Here is a 13,834-nt window from a genome sequence, read left to right as displayed (position 1 = left end):
ATAACTATTAAAAATTATCATAGTATAAAGAAGTGGTAGTTTTTAATAGTATATTTTTAATAATCTAAGATTAACTATTAAAAATAGCTATTATGAAGATCATGATGCTGTAAGGGCATTTTCAAAAAAATAAAAATTACCACAATTAGAAAAGTAGTTTTTTTAAGTCCTACATGAGTTTTTTTCTCATAAAATGTGGGCAAGTTATTTCCAGGAAAAAACTATTTTCTTATTTTTTCTTGAAACCTCCAACCAAATATAATCTTTTTTTTGTTTTTCTATTGACCAGGCTTTTCTCTCTTCTTTTGACCTTGGAAAAATTCATTTATAAACTATTTGGTAAGAGGGGCTTAAGCATGCCTATTAGTGCACCTAATCATGTCATTATTCAAAATTACATCCAATAGTTTTCGATGATTTTTTGATTCTATGTAAAAGCTTTAATTCGATAATGCTGACTTGTAGAAATTTAGGTGCCTCTATGACACTGCAAGCTACTCAGCTTGTTTTTATATCAATCGATCAACAAGATCAATGCCAAAATTCTAGCATTGTCTCGATCTCTAGATCCAAGGTTGAAAAATCCAGAAGTTTCAAGATTTTTGATATCTTGGAAAATATTTGAAAAATTGAGATATCAAAATCTTAGCTGGTACAATAAATCCACAATTAACAACCAAAAGTATTAAATCTTAATCTATTAATTAAAAGAATTATATAAGAAAAGGAAAGCTGATAGGAAATAATGGTCGATAAATCTTATCATCCTGCATTGGTAGGTTAATAAAATCGGCCATGATAATAGAGGCCGGTATATTTTATTTATTGTACGGGGAGACGCTTGACACCAATAGAAATCTTGGGGGCGAAATAAAAACTTTTTTCTGTCATTTTTCTAAACTATTACTAAAATATTAGTTTCTTTGTTTTTTAAAGCAAGGCTCTGGTTTGTTTTTTCATAGCGACTATCATTTATTTTTGTTATTATATATACCAATTTTGTTATCCATGCAATGCATGTGGTCCACAAAAAATTATAGGGATGTGTAAAAAAAAAAAAAGCTGTAGATTGGTCAAAAAATTATAAGGAAACATTATAGCAACACAAGATTCAAATCGCTGCAGGATATAGTCCAAGATCTACAGCCTGCAATAGCTATTTGTACCATCAAACATTTGAGGAAGAAAAAAAAACTACCTGTTGCAAGTAGGGGTAAAAGTGGATCAGATAATATTCATCTGAATCTATTTTCGTATCCACAATTATCTAGATAGAGATAGAAATTTGAATATCCGACTAATATCCGTATCTATTTCTATATCTATTAAAGAAAAATAGATATATATATATATATATATATATATATATATATATATATATATATATATATATATATATATATATATATATATATATATATATATATATATATATATATGAATAGACAACTATCCGATCTATATTCGAATATCCGATTCTATTTATAATTCTATTTAATTTTATCTAGCACTTATAAACTTAAAAAAAAATGATCGCATTAACATTCTATTAATTTGATTTATCATTACTTAGCAATATCTTTGATTCCGTAGTTATAAAATTTAATTATCCGATTTATATCCGTATTTATAGTCATACTTTCTGTATCCGTATCTATTTAAAACAAATATGAATATGAATTTTTACATCCGACTAACATCTGTATCATATCTATATTCGTCAAATAAAATAAATATGGATATAGATATATTAGTATCTGATCCGATTTTATCTCTAGTTGCAGGCTGTCCAATTTGGAAAAACAATTAATAGTAATTTAGGAAAAGACATAAATCTAATTTTAATAACAGTCTGAGGTCCGGCAAGTTCAAATTTAATTGTGGTCAAGTTTTGCAGCAGCCCACTGTACAAAAGCTGATCCCTGTGGCTGGATAAATGTTTAGCTAATCCTTTCCTCTGCAACTTTCATAGTGTGTTCAGATGGGCTTCAACCCTTTTGCTCATGCGAGGGGAGGAGCTGGCTTCGTCACTAGAGGTCCGAACTTTAAAGTAGTTGTCGTTGATGGTTGTCAGATCTCTGATACCTCAATACCGGAGGCTGAGCTAAGAACGGCATGGACCGGATTAGGCTATACCTGGCGTGTGCTGCGGATCAGAGCAGTTATGCTTGAGGGTGACTCGACTACAGTGATTGACTGGATCCAAGAATGCATAGATGGTATGTGTAGGTGTCATGCCGTGCTTTGAGATATTTAGGCTATGGTTAAGGATGGCGTGGTTGTCCAGGCTAAACATGTATACAGAGAGGCTAATGGAGTTGCGGATTGGATGACGTCGCATATGGCCAATTATTTTGGAGGTGCCTTATGAGTCAAAGAGAGGAAGTTGCTTAGAGCACTCAGAAAGGTACTGTATTTTGATCTTTTTATATGTGGAATTATATGAATCGTCCGTTCTAGTAAAAAAAAAAAACCCTTTTGCTTGTCCCATAAGAAATTTGAACAAGAAAATTTTCAGTGCTACTTGTTGTAAACATTTTCTATTGTTTTTTTTAGTTCCGATTCATATTCTTTGTACTCAAATCTGGTCAGAAAGACTTGAAGGAACTAAGCACAAAAAATTTCCAAGATGGTCCACTATATAAAGTTCAGCAAGAGTGGATGCTGTGAAAATACTGTGTAAGAGTGTCTGCATGGGGTGGGTTATATCAACAACAACCACATTGGTTCATTATTTGTATCATAAGCTTTCTATAGTGGAATTTCTCTTATGCTCCCAGTGGATATAGGCATCTTACCGAACCACGTAAATTGTTTGCGTCTCTTTGCATATTTATCTATTCTGACATGGAAGTCCACATGCTTGTCAAAGCTGCAGACCTCCATGGGCATTAAACACCTGAAAAAGATGAAAAATTGAAGAAAATTGGTAGTGGTTGATTAGTAAGCTTAAAGACTTTCTTCTCAGTTGATTGACCATAAATATTTTTGACCGAGCCACTTAATAATTGCAATTCTAATTCAAATTCTCATACACCATTGCACTGATAGGAGAGCCAAACAAAAGATTACCAAAGGTAAAATTTGTGGTGACAAGATTTCTAGGAGGAATGGTGGAAAGCTCACCAATGCGAGTGGTGGAATGGTGGAAAAAATAACTAGAGAAAGCAATTTGGCTTGGAAGTGAAGTTGATGTTTTGTTTGACTTCAAAGAATGGTAGTAAGTAAAATGAGTTCCCATTGATACGATTCATTGAACTTGGAAAGTTCAAAAGTTTTTGAAGTTCTATTAGTTCCTTCCAACCTAAGTGTTCACTTGGAAATTAGGAAAAGAGGAAATAATAGCAATAAAAAAAAAGAGAGAGATAACAGAGGAGATAAGGAAAAGAAAAGTAAGAACAGGAGAAGGGTAAAAAAAGCAGAGGAAACAGGATCAAAAAAAAGAAAAGAAAAACATCACAATATAATCAAGAAAAATTCTATTTCAACAACTAATAACGAAATTGTAGTTTCAACCTGACAACAAGCACAATCTCATCAAATTGGACTTGTCACTATCTATTCTCAGTTGTTAATGATCCGATCAGGGAGAAGAAAAATTTTTCTTAACCCACTCAACTCAAATCTCTCAAAAGAAATTTTGAAAAAGATAGAAAAATTGGCAGAAGTAGGAGCCTATATGATCTTCCAAGCATATATAATAACAAAGATAACGTCACCCTTTATTGCCAGCTATTAAGGGGCGCTACGTGATCTTCCAAGGATATACAATAACAAAGATAATATCATAATAAGGTTCCGCAGTGGGACCGAGCAGAGCTATGCTCACCTAAATGGTTGGTGGGTAGAGGAACTAACTCAAAAAGGCCAATAATATCACTTTCATAACCATGAAGGCAAACGAAACCTGGTGATCCCACTGTTTTACCAAAATAAATTAGTGGCATAGGCTAAGCATAGAGGAGACAGCTAGCAAACTTTCATAACAATGAAGGCAAACAAAACCTGGTGATCCCACTGTTTTACCAAAATAAATTAGCAGCAGAGGCTAAGTATACAGGAGACAACTATAAAACTTTCACTGAATCTCATGCTACATTACCAACATAACTTTGTATATGACATGCCAAACTCATACTGTTCGGTAGCTGTTGAAGACTTTTGCTTATCAAAATTTGAGAAAAAAATGAGCAGTAGATGACTTTCAAAGAGAACAAAGAAGCCATATCATCGAATCTCACCGCCAAGAGAGGAAGAAAGAAGAGGTGCTTTCAAGCCAGGGCGCGGAGCCCGCTACGCTCAGTCAAGTAACGAAGAAAAGAAAAATGGAATTTTTGTCAGAAGCGACTGATGAGTGAGAGCGCTACGAAGAGCAAAGCCCCGTAGCCTATCCGTGGTCAGGAAGGCAGGCGAACAGCGCACACTTAAAAAATTGATGAAATACCCAAGAATGACTAGAATGATCAATTTTTTTGCTTTCTCCACCATTTTATTCCTACGAAAAACTAAGTCTACATTTAACTCAAGCCCATTAGTACTTAGTTATTCGATAGAATATTGAACTTATGAACTAATAACAAAAAAAAAAAAAATGAAACCTTTCCTTGTAGATAATCTTCCTTTGCTGGAAATCATGCAATACATGAAGATAACTCCTATCTTGAGTTTGCTTTTCAGAAATCCATAGCAAAAATCCCTGGGAAAAACATTGTTACCTTCTAATCTACATTATAACCCATGCCTTGTTCCTTTAGAAAGGGACCTTAAAAGAGCTTACATTTATCCTACATATCTTGTTTTCTTTCCTTTGTTATCTTTCTAATCTAACCTTGCATTAAAAAAAGAAAAAGAAAGGAAGGACAAACATTGCTCCAGCATAGCACATTTAAATGCTAAGCTCACCAAGCAAAAAGGGAAATAGGGAATGATATGCTCTGGAAGGCAACTAGCACTAAGTAAAAACACGATAGAGCATTAAGATTTGCAAGTGGAATTTACATATAACAATGACTGGTGCTGAAACATACCTTAGTTTAATTAATGCTACCACCTTTTGCCAACAAAATCACCCATTGTTTAGGCAGGAGAAATGTGAAAAAAATGTAGAAAAAAATGTGAAAACTAAAGTGATAACAACCCTTTTTTTCAGCAATAACCACCTGCAGAAGAAAAAGATTAGGAAATATAGATATATTTCAAGAAGCTGAATCATTTGAAAAAAATGTTAATACAGTGTTGCAACATATCATTCTCTGTCATGCTTAAATAGGACATCAAAAACAGAAATTGTAGCCTTGCAAATGTTCAAGTATTCCATTCATAAATGTTACGCAATACACAATCTGGGGAAACACAAGTTACCCATCACTTTATGTGAGTGAGGAAAATAAACTACTCATCTGTATCTGATTTATTCCTTATTTGTGCCAGTGTAATTTCTTCATGTAAAACTCTCGTGTGTTACAACAAAATGCTTGAGGGTTTTACAACCCTTAGCAGGTGAAAGCTCAATTTGCTGAGTTCAAAAATTAGGGAAGCACTCTAGTTTATTAAGTAAATATCAATCAATGTGATCACCTGAAATTTGACTGTTAGAAAACAAGGGTTCTCTTCTTTTGGGAAACCCAGCAGTCTCTAAATTCTGTCCTCTATATTTCAAGTCTGCATGACCCCAGTAACTGGGATCCCCTGAGCTTGTCCTAAAAGAAATCCCTGGTCTTCCGGTGTAACGAGGAGGAGGAGACGCATACCTTCTCACCGGAGCTCGAAGCATGCCTCCTCTCAGCTCCCTAAGACCAGCATCCCTCGAAGGATCCGCATACCCTCTGTCACCAGTCCCAGGAATCAGAAGACTGCCTGAAGCTGAGGCCGAGGACGTGCCGAATGACTCCTCTGGTATCCACACCAAAGAGTCCTTCTTCTTCACATAAAACTGCCATATCAATATCAGAAACAGGAGGAACACCAGAGCAGGACCACTCCAGACAACAGCATTGCTCTCCACCTTAAACACCGGGAAATTAGACCGGTATATCCCGATGTACCCATCTCCGAGCCCCAAAACCACGAGCTTTTCGCGGTCGGCAGCAATCAAAGGCTTCCCGGATGACAACCCATTCGCAGCAGCAGCAGCAGGAGAATTCAAGAAAAGAGACTTGATCTCTTGAAGCGCCGTGAAGAATAGAGGCCGAGGAGCTCCAACCCTGCCATGATACTGAGAAGATGTGTTGTACACAAAGACCTTCTCCTCACTTGCAACAAGAAGATACCTTTTGATGGTTTGTATCGAGACCGGCCGATCGATCTCTGACTTCCTTATAGCCCGGACCCGGCATTTGAGATTGGAGGAGTCCCCCAATAGCAGGACATAAACGAGGTCACCTCCGGCGGTAATGCCGTAAGCTTTCGACCTCTCGGACACGTCAAAGGAGTAACTTTTGGCAATGGAACCATTCATTCCCTCGCATTCAGTCTCCCTCACTGTCATCGACCTCAAATCCAATGATCCGGCACCCGTTTCAGTGAGAAAGAGGAGCCTCTGCTTCACAAATGCAAGTGGCCGGCTCGAGGCAATGGCAGTGCCGTAGAGAGAACCAGTCTCAGTGAAGACCCTGATCCTCCCGCCGGTATCTGATGCAAGTATGTACCTTGTTCGCCCAATTTGGTGGACCTCGAGGCCTGTCATCGGCGGCGAGTCCATCTCCCGACCTCCACGGACGAACGGCCGGGAGCTGCCGAGGTTGAGGGTCAGCCACCCGTCCCCATCGGCAGCCGATTTCCAGAGCCGGTGGGCGACGATGGATCCGTCACCGTGGCCGGTGAACAGGAAGCTCTCGTTCCGCCGGGAGGAGAGGTAGCAGAGCATGGCGGTGACGGCGTCGCCAGATGGCGGCGGAGGGAGCTCCATGACGACATCGCCAGCGGAGGAGAAGACGTAGGTCCGCCCCCGGGCGTCCCCCACGGCGAAGTACTTGCTGACGCCCTCCAGGTCCAGGTAGGGGAGAGCGGCAACGGCGGTGGGGTCGGACTCCAGCCGGGCGGCGGCAGCGAAATGGAACCTCTCCGACCACGACGGCTTGTGCTTGGTCACCGACACCCCGGGCGGCCGGCCGCCGCCCTCCGCCGCCGCCGCCGCCGCGGCGTCGAGTCGCGGTGGGGTGCAGTGGGAAAGGGAGGATTCGAGGCGGGAGACGGTGGCGGAGAGGGATTGGACAAGTGTTTCGAGGCGGCGGAGCTGGGACTCGTGGCGATCGAGGAGAGATTCTTCGCCGCCAAGGGCGGAGACGAGGGTGAAAGCAAGGAGGAGAAGGAGAAAGGCGTCGCCTTTGGAGGGGAAAGCCATGATTGGGAGCTAGGATTTTGCCGATTTCTTCCCGGAATTCGACAAATTAAGAGAGCTTTGGGGAAGAAATTAGGGCTTTGGAAGGTCGGGGGAAGGAGAAGGCAGGGTGTGGGAATTCTGGGAGCTCATGAGTCGTGAGTCGGCGGAGAAGATGAGCGGTAGTTTTGGTGGACAAGTGGGTTCACTTCTGGGTGTCTTTGGTGGGCAGGTGGTTGGCAAGACGGCATCGAGGGATACGAAGAAACATGCAGCCTTTTTGTTCACCATTTTATTTTGGTGGGACCCGCTTAAGATCTAGCGATTTGACTACTAACGGGTTTGGACTCTGATTCCTGTAGATCCGAATTAGATTGATAGGTACTTGAAGATAAAGACATGGAGATCGATCCTCTCTAAGTTCGAGGTTCAATTAGATGGTCCAGTTTTGCATCCATTTGTCGTGTATTGGACAATGGTTACGATGTAGGGGCAAATATTGCACATGGAACAACCACCCATACAATAATCCTGGCCTAGCTCCATTGCAATGATCATGTATATTGCAATATACAGATGATCATGATTATAAAATTGGATGATCGAGTTTGGTCTTCGAAGTCCAGAGGATCCAAACTTGAGATTTATGAGCTCGACATGGATTTCAAAATGGAAGGCAACTTCTATTCAAGTTATACAAGAATAAGAGAAAAAAATGATCTGATACTATCTGTTCGAATAGGTCCAATCTGACTTGGCAAAAGTTATTCTAGATTTTTGCTTCCAACATTAAAAATTTCGATCTAGCATCAACACAATTTAAAGAATGATCTACTTCGACATAAATCCAATGTTTAATGGTTGAATTGGGACAAGGCTCGGTCTTGGAAGACCGTTGGACCTAATTTGACGAACTTGAAAAAAAATATTGATGAAGAGGATATTTTTGTTACTTTCTGCTATAATGAGAGTTATACAGTGAAGTCAAAAATGAGATCAATCAATTTTTAGGAAGAATTTGAATTTAATCCGATAAAGATGTAGCCCTTCTAGATACACATTGGATGGTTTTGGTGCAGAGGAGGAACTTCGATCAGTTGCTAGAGCAAGATTGAATTAGGATTGTGAAACAAAAAAGAAACTCAGCAAACAAACTATTCATTTTTGCTATCTTTGTCTGTAGTTTGTTGTTTTTTATGATTAGGTCTTGTTAAAGATAAGAAATTTTGTTTAAATCAAATTAAAAGATTATAATATCTTTCACCAACAAGAATTATCTCCACCAATTGCCACCCCAACCAAAAAAAGAGCTCCTATGTTCAACTCAGGATGATTGTCATGCCAACCATTTTGAGAGAGAGAGAAAGATCAAAGTATCAATTCAAAATCAGGTCCATCTTGTATCTGATAAGAGATGTTTGAGCCTAATCAGTTAGATATGCTTTCCAATTAAACTAAATCTAGATCATGCTTGACCCATTATTAATATAGAGAGTTTCTTTTTATCAATATATAAATAATTTATGGAACTGGGCAAACGTGTGAGCATTAATATGATAGCCAATGCGTGACACAAGAACAGGGGACAAAGGAAGACATTGGGTCTTAAAAAGCTCCAGAGCACAGACATCTTAGTTTGTATATGTCTAGATATGCAAAAGCGAATCTAGGACGACAAACTTTGGACTTTCTAATATTTGGAACTGTAGATATGGTCTGGATTCGATGGATCCATTTCTTGGAAGCTACTTAATGTTCCCCACCCAAATCTAGTACCCTGGCCAGCATAATTTATAATTGAATTAGATCAACCCTGTCGCACAGAATTATGATTCCGTGACTTCAGGGTTGGTGCCCATAGATTTGCAATTCGGCCAGCATTGCAGCAAACTCTGCTAGCTTCATCGAGTGCCGAGGTGCTGAACTGGATTTGTCGGTTATATTACTTTCACAAAGTTTATTGAGGAATTGCTCACAAAAAATGGTTTAGCCATCTTTTAGCCGTCCATCATTCTGATCTACCCTGGATCGAAATAGAATAACTCTTGAATCTTCTACCGTTGAGATATTTCTCCCTCTCGAGAATGGACTGCTTTTACTATTGCAACCACATGATATTGTACACTCTATATCAAGGTTCACCGTCTCATTACCGACTTTTATACCGATGCAATACTAACACTGTGTCGGTACGGTACAGTACAATATATTTTATACCATCCGGTTCGGAATGATACGGCGAACTATGCTCCATATATATTGGTCATTGGAAAAAGAAATGCAATACAATTCAGCCATCTATTCCCACTCGCCTCGGAATATATAGAGTCTTGGAGGCAATTGTCCCGATCCACTTTAGGGGCCATTTGGGTGTTGTGCTGCAAATTATTCCATGATGATGACTACAGCTCAGGAAGCGTTACAAACCTTCTAAAGCTAAAAAGGACTTTTGAAGCTTGGCACCTGCTACTCAACCATGATTTCAAATGAAGTTATAGCAACCCTTTGACAAAGACAACTAGAAAAACTCATTATCATTGGCTTGTTTCTAAGTTCAGAAAATGTTAGTTCATCGTTCAAGCCTCCAAGGCTGGTAAAATCATAGTCCTAGAGGATGGAGGTTCATGTTAAGCTTTTCAAAATTAGATGGATTAATTGATTGAAAAGGTTTAATTGACCAAGGTTAAGAGTCCTCCTGCTTCCAACCCTTTCCAGCATTAAACACAAAAATAATACATTGGTAAAACTTTTATGGTCTCATAACAATTTAAGATAATGGCACTTCAAAACATTGCAAGTGTGCTTTACAAACACAAAATAGGAAAGCAACCAGCTAGTTCGTCGGAACTGGTAAAATTTTTTGATGGTGATATAGGAAACCAAGATTCGAATCATGCATTCACTACATTTCATGATCTCTAAAAAATAAAAAAAAAGGACTTTTCTTATCTTACTTCCCTTGAAAAAAAAGGGGGAAAAGAAACCAAAAATATTTTTAGGGCCCATTTGGTATTGCTCTTAATTTCTGTTTTTGTTTTTGAAAACCAAAGAAGAAAAATAAACTAGACTAAATATGTACGCTAAAGCCTTTCTGGTTTTTCAGATTCTTTGTAAAATTTTTAGAGCTTTTGGAAGTAAAGATTTATTGCTTCGGAAAAAAAAAAAAAAGTAAAAACAACGACAAGAAATAGTAGAACCTCTGTGCAAATGTCATGCTCAATGTCAATTTCTATGTGAAGTTTCAACTAATTATTGTAGCAATAAAAATATGAAAACAACAACGATGCTGAACATTCGCTTAGCAGCTAATCGATTTTGATAGAAGTAGTAACTCCTAATTTCAAAAAGTAGATACTTAGATGCCTATAAGGCTAAAGTATCATCGAACTCTTTTGATATCGATTAAAAAATTGTAGTTATCATTAGAGACATGTTAACATTGGAGCAACCATATTTTGCTTAACTAAGACCCAACAATGCTGAGGTTTCAAACTCATGAGTAGTGAGTCCAATTAAGACACAAAAGCAAACTAGTGCTTGCCAAGATGTTGAGGAATTGGACAAGATCGGATAGACTTGTGTGGACTCAACCAATTATAAATCAAATATATATATATAGTTCTGGTTCTTTGGACTTAGATTTAACATGGACCTAATGTCACGCCCCCGGCCCGAGATCGCGAGCCGGGGGTCCGCGCCAACTACCGCACACCCGTAGGAAACTCTCTCCACGAGCATGCAAGGCATCTTAACCAAACATCTCAATTATATATATATATCTCTAAAATAATTCAACTGAAATAAATGCAATCTTACTCTATTGACTGACCCAAATTATATAGTCTCACAGTTCTAAATACGCAGCGGAACAATAAAGATAAAACATCAATTTAAATAAAGCCTAATCTAGGATAATTTGTGCTTCAGTTCTTCCAGTCGCTCTCCCATTTTAAATCTCCGATAGGTTAGTTCTCGGAATCTGTAAAACAACAAAAAATTGTATAATGAGCTAAACAGCCCAGTAAGTAATAAACACCCTAACTAGTCAATTCATATAATAACATAAAATAAAAATACAAATTATGATGAATCAACATAATAACATAATCAATTCCTTTTCAAGCACAAATTCATTAAAATTCGTATTTTTCAAATATCCATATACATAATCATAAATCTGATTCGAAACAAATCACATTTATCTCATCAGCCTTTAGCTACGACCACACTTATACCCTGTGGCTAGGCCAGAAATAGAACCGTACTGATACCCTGCGGAGTGGGCCAGAATACCGCACTTATACCCTGCGGAGTGGGCCAGAATACCACACTTATACCCTGTGGTGGGGCCAGAATTGCCAATGCATAACCCCCTATTGGCAGGGTCCAGAACATATCCAGGCTGAGAGTTCTAAATCTGATGCACATCAAAATTTCTTGTAACATAATAGATATATCATAATCCAATCTAAATATGTATATACGATGCAAAAACAGTAATATAACAATAGTCCGAAAAATATTATTTCAATTCACATATCCATTTTTCATTCAAAGCATCATCTCGTAAAATTCATAAATCACATATAAATTCATTAACAATTTATTCGATGCAAAAATAATATTATATAAATGAAGAGTCTAGAGAAGGCAGTTCATTACTTACTTTGAACGCGATCCACAACAAATCCAATTAATCTCACAAATTCTTCGCAGAACCTAATATTCAAAAATCATATTTTTTTAAAATTAATCACAATATATATAAAACTTAAATTTTAACATTCTTCAAGGGCCGACCCTGCAGAAGTGTCTAGCACCCCGGGTTCGGGTTCGGATTCGGGTTCATACCCGTAAACCACCCTCATCCTTTTATTTTATTATTATTATTATTATTATTTTCTTTCTTTTTTTCTTTTTCTTTCTTTTCTTTTCTTTTCTTTTCTCTTTTCTTTTCTTTCCTTTCCTTTTTCCTTTTTTTTTTTTTGTGGTGAAAACGGCATTTCATATAGCTCTAACTTGAGTACATCCTGCCATATCGGAAGCAAAAAAAGAGTACAAGGTAGGGGGTATCCCTCCTACCGATGTCCAAATGATCTCTCCAGAATGTCGGGCTACATAGAAGGCCACCCAATCAGCTGCACGGTTTGCCTCCCGGAAAACGTGTAGAGCCTGAAAATCGCTCAACTCCTGAGCCAACCTACGGATATCACGGATAAGGGGATGGCCATCACCATATCTATCCAATCCACGAGCCCAATCAATCACCACAGAGGAGTCCCCCTCAAGGCAGAGCCGCTCAGCACCCAGTATCTGCCTGGCAAAGGATATTCCTTCCCAAGCTGCCCGCAACTCCGTCCCAACAGCAGTAAGTCCAGGCGTGCGCCGACCACCAGCTGCTATCATCCTCCCATGATGATCCCTGATCACAAAACCGACGCCTCCGGCCACTCCGTCCACCGACATACTACCATCGAAGTTCACTTTGAGATAACCAGGGGGTGGGGGTACCCAAGAAACAAGGACGAACCTGGGCGCTGTGACAGCGGAAGAAGTACCCCAGATGTCCCCGGCCATCCCAGAAGAGAACCTCGCGGTAGCTGTGATGATCTCCCTCGCATGACGAGTCGCTCTATCCACCACCATCCTCAGCGGTAATCTTCTACCTTCAAATACGCCAGAATTTCTGTCCAACCATATATGATAAGCCATGTATGCCCAACAAATCCCCGCATCAACAGTACTGGGCCTCCGCATAGAGACCCTCAACCAATGAATCAAATCCTGTGCCGACTCAACTGAGTGGGGCAATAGGGCCGGTGACCTCCTCCAAATCTCCCTAGCTCTGGGACACTGCAATAAAACATGATCAATAGTCTCCTCCGTATCTATACACACCTCGCACCCCTGAGAGATCCTCATCCCACGCCGTGCTAATAAACTCCTGGTCGGTAAGCAGCCCCATGCCACCTTCCAGATGAAAAGCGCCACCCGCGGATGAGTCCGCATCCTCCAAATCCATCCCCCCTCTATCTGCCGGCCTGGCTCACTAATCATCAGCTGATGGATATCCCTGGCACGCACCTGAGACCTCCCTATCGGCACCCAGACTAGTCTGTCTGGCCTCTCCCTGGCAGGAACTGGTAGGGCCAGGACCATCTCTGCCAGCTGCGCCCCAAACACCTCCTGAATCAGCTCCTCCCTCCATCGACCACCCTCCAGCTCGATCAGGTCTCTGACCCTAAGCCCAGCTATCCTCGCCGTGTCCACCATCACCGGCAACCTACTGATAGGCTGCTCTGTCAACCAGCTGTCCTCCAGCACATCTATGGACCGCCCATCCCCAATGGCCCACCTGATTGCCGGTAGCACCATCCCTGCTCTAGTGCAGATCTCCCTCCATATCGGTGAATGGCGGCGGCCGCCACGGATCCCAGGCGCTAGAGCACCATACTTGGCCCTCATCAAGGCAGCCCACATACCATCCGGCTCTAGTACTACTCTAGCAGCCTGTCG

The 13,834-nt window shown here is 39.8% G+C and overlaps 1 protein-coding gene across 1 annotated transcript; it reads right to left on the bottom strand.

Annotated features, from left to right (window-relative positions):
* Positions 1–5,268: 5,268 nt before the first annotated feature.
* Positions 5,269–7,551, bottom strand: LOC120107267 (uncharacterized membrane protein At1g75140-like). The gene has a single exon (XM_039120479.1). It carries the CDS (start codon positions 7,340–7,342, stop codon positions 5,561–5,563), a length of 1,782 nt encoding a protein of 593 aa, XP_038976407.1. The 5' UTR covers positions 7,343–7,551; the 3' UTR covers positions 5,269–5,560.
* Between the last annotated feature and the right edge of the window lie 6,283 nt (positions 7,552–13,834).

The sequence above is a fragment of the Phoenix dactylifera genome, unplaced genomic scaffold (assembly GCF_009389715.1).
Source record: "Phoenix dactylifera cultivar Barhee BC4 unplaced genomic scaffold, palm_55x_up_171113_PBpolish2nd_filt_p 000808F, whole genome shotgun sequence".
Taxonomy (NCBI): domain Eukaryota; kingdom Viridiplantae; phylum Streptophyta; class Magnoliopsida; order Arecales; family Arecaceae; genus Phoenix; species Phoenix dactylifera.
The sequence above is the reverse complement of the archived record's forward strand: the minus strand, read 5'-3'. Positions and strand labels throughout refer to the sequence as shown.

Excerpts from the sequence above, each read along its gene's own strand:
- LOC120107267 (XM_039120479.1), bottom strand. The coding sequence starts at position 7,342 with ATGGCTTTCCCCTCCAAAGGCGACGCCTTTCTCCTTCTCCTCCTTGCT.